General features: G+C 48.2%; 1 protein-coding gene across 1 annotated transcript; it reads left to right on the forward strand.

Moving 5' to 3' along the window:
- Positions 1–205: 205 nt before the first annotated feature.
- LOC143219882 (uncharacterized) lies at positions 206–2,442 on the forward strand. Its single transcript, XM_076445690.1, has 3 exons — positions 206–742; positions 826–2,317; positions 2,366–2,442. The coding sequence occupies exons 1-3, from the start codon at positions 206–208 to the stop codon at positions 2,440–2,442; spliced, it is 2,106 nt and encodes a 701-aa protein (XP_076301805.1).
- The last annotated feature ends 473 nt before the right edge of the window (positions 2,443–2,915 follow it).

Here is a 2,915-nt window from a genome sequence, read left to right on the forward strand (position 1 = left end):
CGCCACCAGATGGAAGGGAGGAACCACGGCCAGGAGTAGAACAAGAAGAGAAAACAAGGAAATTAGAATTAGAAAAAAAGCTAGGGAAGTTAGAAGAAGGCAAACCCCACCCCCGCCAAGGTCAGAGGCCATCTTGGTCAAAACAACGGAGGGTAGAACTTTCGCTGATCTTTTCAGGGTTTTGAAAAATAACGCGGGGGATAAAATGGCTGGGATAGAGACGGTAAGGAAGTCCAGAGGGGGGGACCTTCTGATTGAGCTGCGCAAGGACACGAAAAGTAGCGACTTTGAGAAAATCGTTAAGGACTCCCTAGGAGATTCACAACAGACTAGGAGACTGGTTAATAGAGTAACTTACGAGATCAAGGATATCGACCCGACCCTTGAAAAAGAAGAGCTAAGGGAGGAATTAGCCGCGAAACTCCAAATAGAGAAAGAAGAAGTGGAAATCAGGAGTAAGAGATTCGGGTTCGGGGGAACGAGCACGATAATAGTTGCTCTGCCGGCTGCAATCGGTGAGAAGCTTCTGGAAGACAAAAAAATTAGGATAGGCTATACATCATGTAGGGTCAAAATAGCGACGAATGTAATCAGGTGTTTCAAATGCCATGATTTTGGACACATGACGTACACCTGCCCAGAGAAGAACTCGACCAATCATTGCAGAAGATGCGGCTCGGAAGGGCACTCCATTAATGAGTGTCAAAATGAAAGAAAATGCATCCTTTGTGTTAAGCAAGGGGTTCGGCCAGAGGATGCATGTCATGTTGCGGGTGCAGTGAATTGCCCGCAATTCAAAAAGCATATGGCGCTTATGAGCGGTAGAAAGGAGCAAAGTTCAATTTAAAGATTTTGCAGATTAACCTGAATCATGCCAGGCTGGCGCATAATCTGATGCACCAGACGGCGCTCGAATTAGGGGTGGATGTCGTCCTAATCTCGGAACCGCTACGAAACCCGGGTAACTGGATTTACTCCAAGGACGCAAACAGCGCGGCTATCTGGGTAACGGGTTCGAGAGGTCTAAAAAACCAGGAAGATGGGGATATACTTGAAGAGGACTTTGTTCTAATCAGGGTGGGGCAAGTCTCAATTTTTAGTGTATATCTTTCCCCGAACACGTCCCCCGAGAGATATGCGGAGAAATTGGAAAAATTAGAAAGAGTTATCTTAAAGGAAAAAAAGGAGGGAAGAAAGGTGATCGTGGGTGGAGACTTTAATGCAAAGTCACCGGCATGGGGCTCCACGGCACAAAGCTCGAAGGGAACCCTGACGCTCGAGATGTTGTTAGGCCTGAACATTCATCCGGTCACTCCGATGGGGGGGCCTACGTTCGAAAGGAGAGGTGCATCGTCCAATATCGATCTTATGGCTACATCGCCGGACTTGCAAAAGGGTGAAAAATTCGTATGCAAAGTCTTAACTAAGGAATCGGCTTCCGATCACAGGTATATCTACACCGAGCTCGAGACGGACGAGATAAGGTGCCCCGAGGAGGAGAGACCATGCAAATGGAAGGTCACACCGCAGGGCATCCTGAATCTTAGAAGTGTGCTCGACAGACATCTGGAGCATGACGGGCGATCTGGATCAGATTGCTGGAACCCGGAACGAGTAGGAAAAATGGTTCGGAAGTTACCGGAAATCTGCGACGAAGCGTTGGAGAAGACAACGGCCAAAAGATCGAAAAGGGCAAACCCATGGTGGACGAAGGAAATAGAAGAAGCCAAGAACAGTGCACAGAATCTAAGGAGACTTTGTCAGAGGGCCAATAAGAAAAAGGAATTGGACGAGGCGGAAGCCCTGCAGGACCTATATAAGCTCAGAAAGAGAGAGCTAAACAAATTAATTTACAAGGCAAAAGAAAATAGCTGGTCTGACATGTGTGACGCCATCGACAATGATGTGTGGGGAAGACCGTATAAAGCGGTTATAAGGAGGGTGAAAGGCACTCTACCGCCGCCAGCCCTATCGGAGAGTATGGCTGACTCGATTTTGACCTCTTTATTTCCGCAGGAAATTCTAGACGAAGGCTCCAGCTCTAGTACAGAACCACCACAGAGGCTCGGCGTAGGCAGTGAAAACGGAGGACCGGAAGAGCACTATCAAAGGGTCTCGATTGCGGAAATTCTGAAGGCAGGGAAAGCCCTGAAGACGGGAAAAGCAGCAGGTCCGGACGGAATGCCACCTGAGGCTATCAAGGCAATGATCACCCTGAGACCAGACTTCTTCGTGGCCATGTTCAACGGGATCTTGAAGTACGGCATTATTCCAGATCAATGGAAGAGTGCCAGAACAATACTCCTTCGAAAGCAAGGTAAGGACCCTGCTACTCCCTCAGCTTACCGTCCTATTTGCATTATAGATGCAGCCGCCAAGCTCCTGGAGTATGTCCTCAAGGATAGAATGCTGGAATTTCTGGGCCCCAACACCTTTAGGTAAGAACAGTATGGCTTCTGCAAAGGCAAATCCACAACACATGCAATGGACTACCTGAAGAAAAAAATGGAGCAGGCTACGAAGCACTTCAGGTATGCAGCAGTTGCAGCACTCGATGTAAGGAACGCTTTTAACACCTTAAGCTGGAAGAAAATATACGAAGAACTGAGGGAAAGGAAAATGCCAGAATACTTGATAAGGCTAACGGAGGACTACTTCAGGGGCAGGGTAGTCACGTATCAGTCAACGGAAGGGCAGGTTAGGATGGTAATGCGGAGGGGGGTTCCGCAGGGTTCTGTTTTAGGTCCCTTGTATTGGAACTTGGTCTACGACGGCTTGCTTAGGAGGAAACTGCCGACGCTGAGCTCGAGAAGAGCCTTCGCTGATGATATTGTCATCATGGTCCAAGACCGCAACCTCCTAAAAATGAAGGAGAAGCTAGAGAAGATCATAGAGGACACGAGGAGGTGGATGAG

This window comes from Lasioglossum baleicum, unplaced genomic scaffold, assembly GCF_051020765.1.
Source record: "Lasioglossum baleicum unplaced genomic scaffold, iyLasBale1 scaffold0088, whole genome shotgun sequence".
NCBI classification, from domain to species: Eukaryota; Metazoa; Arthropoda; class Insecta; order Hymenoptera; family Halictidae; genus Lasioglossum; species Lasioglossum baleicum.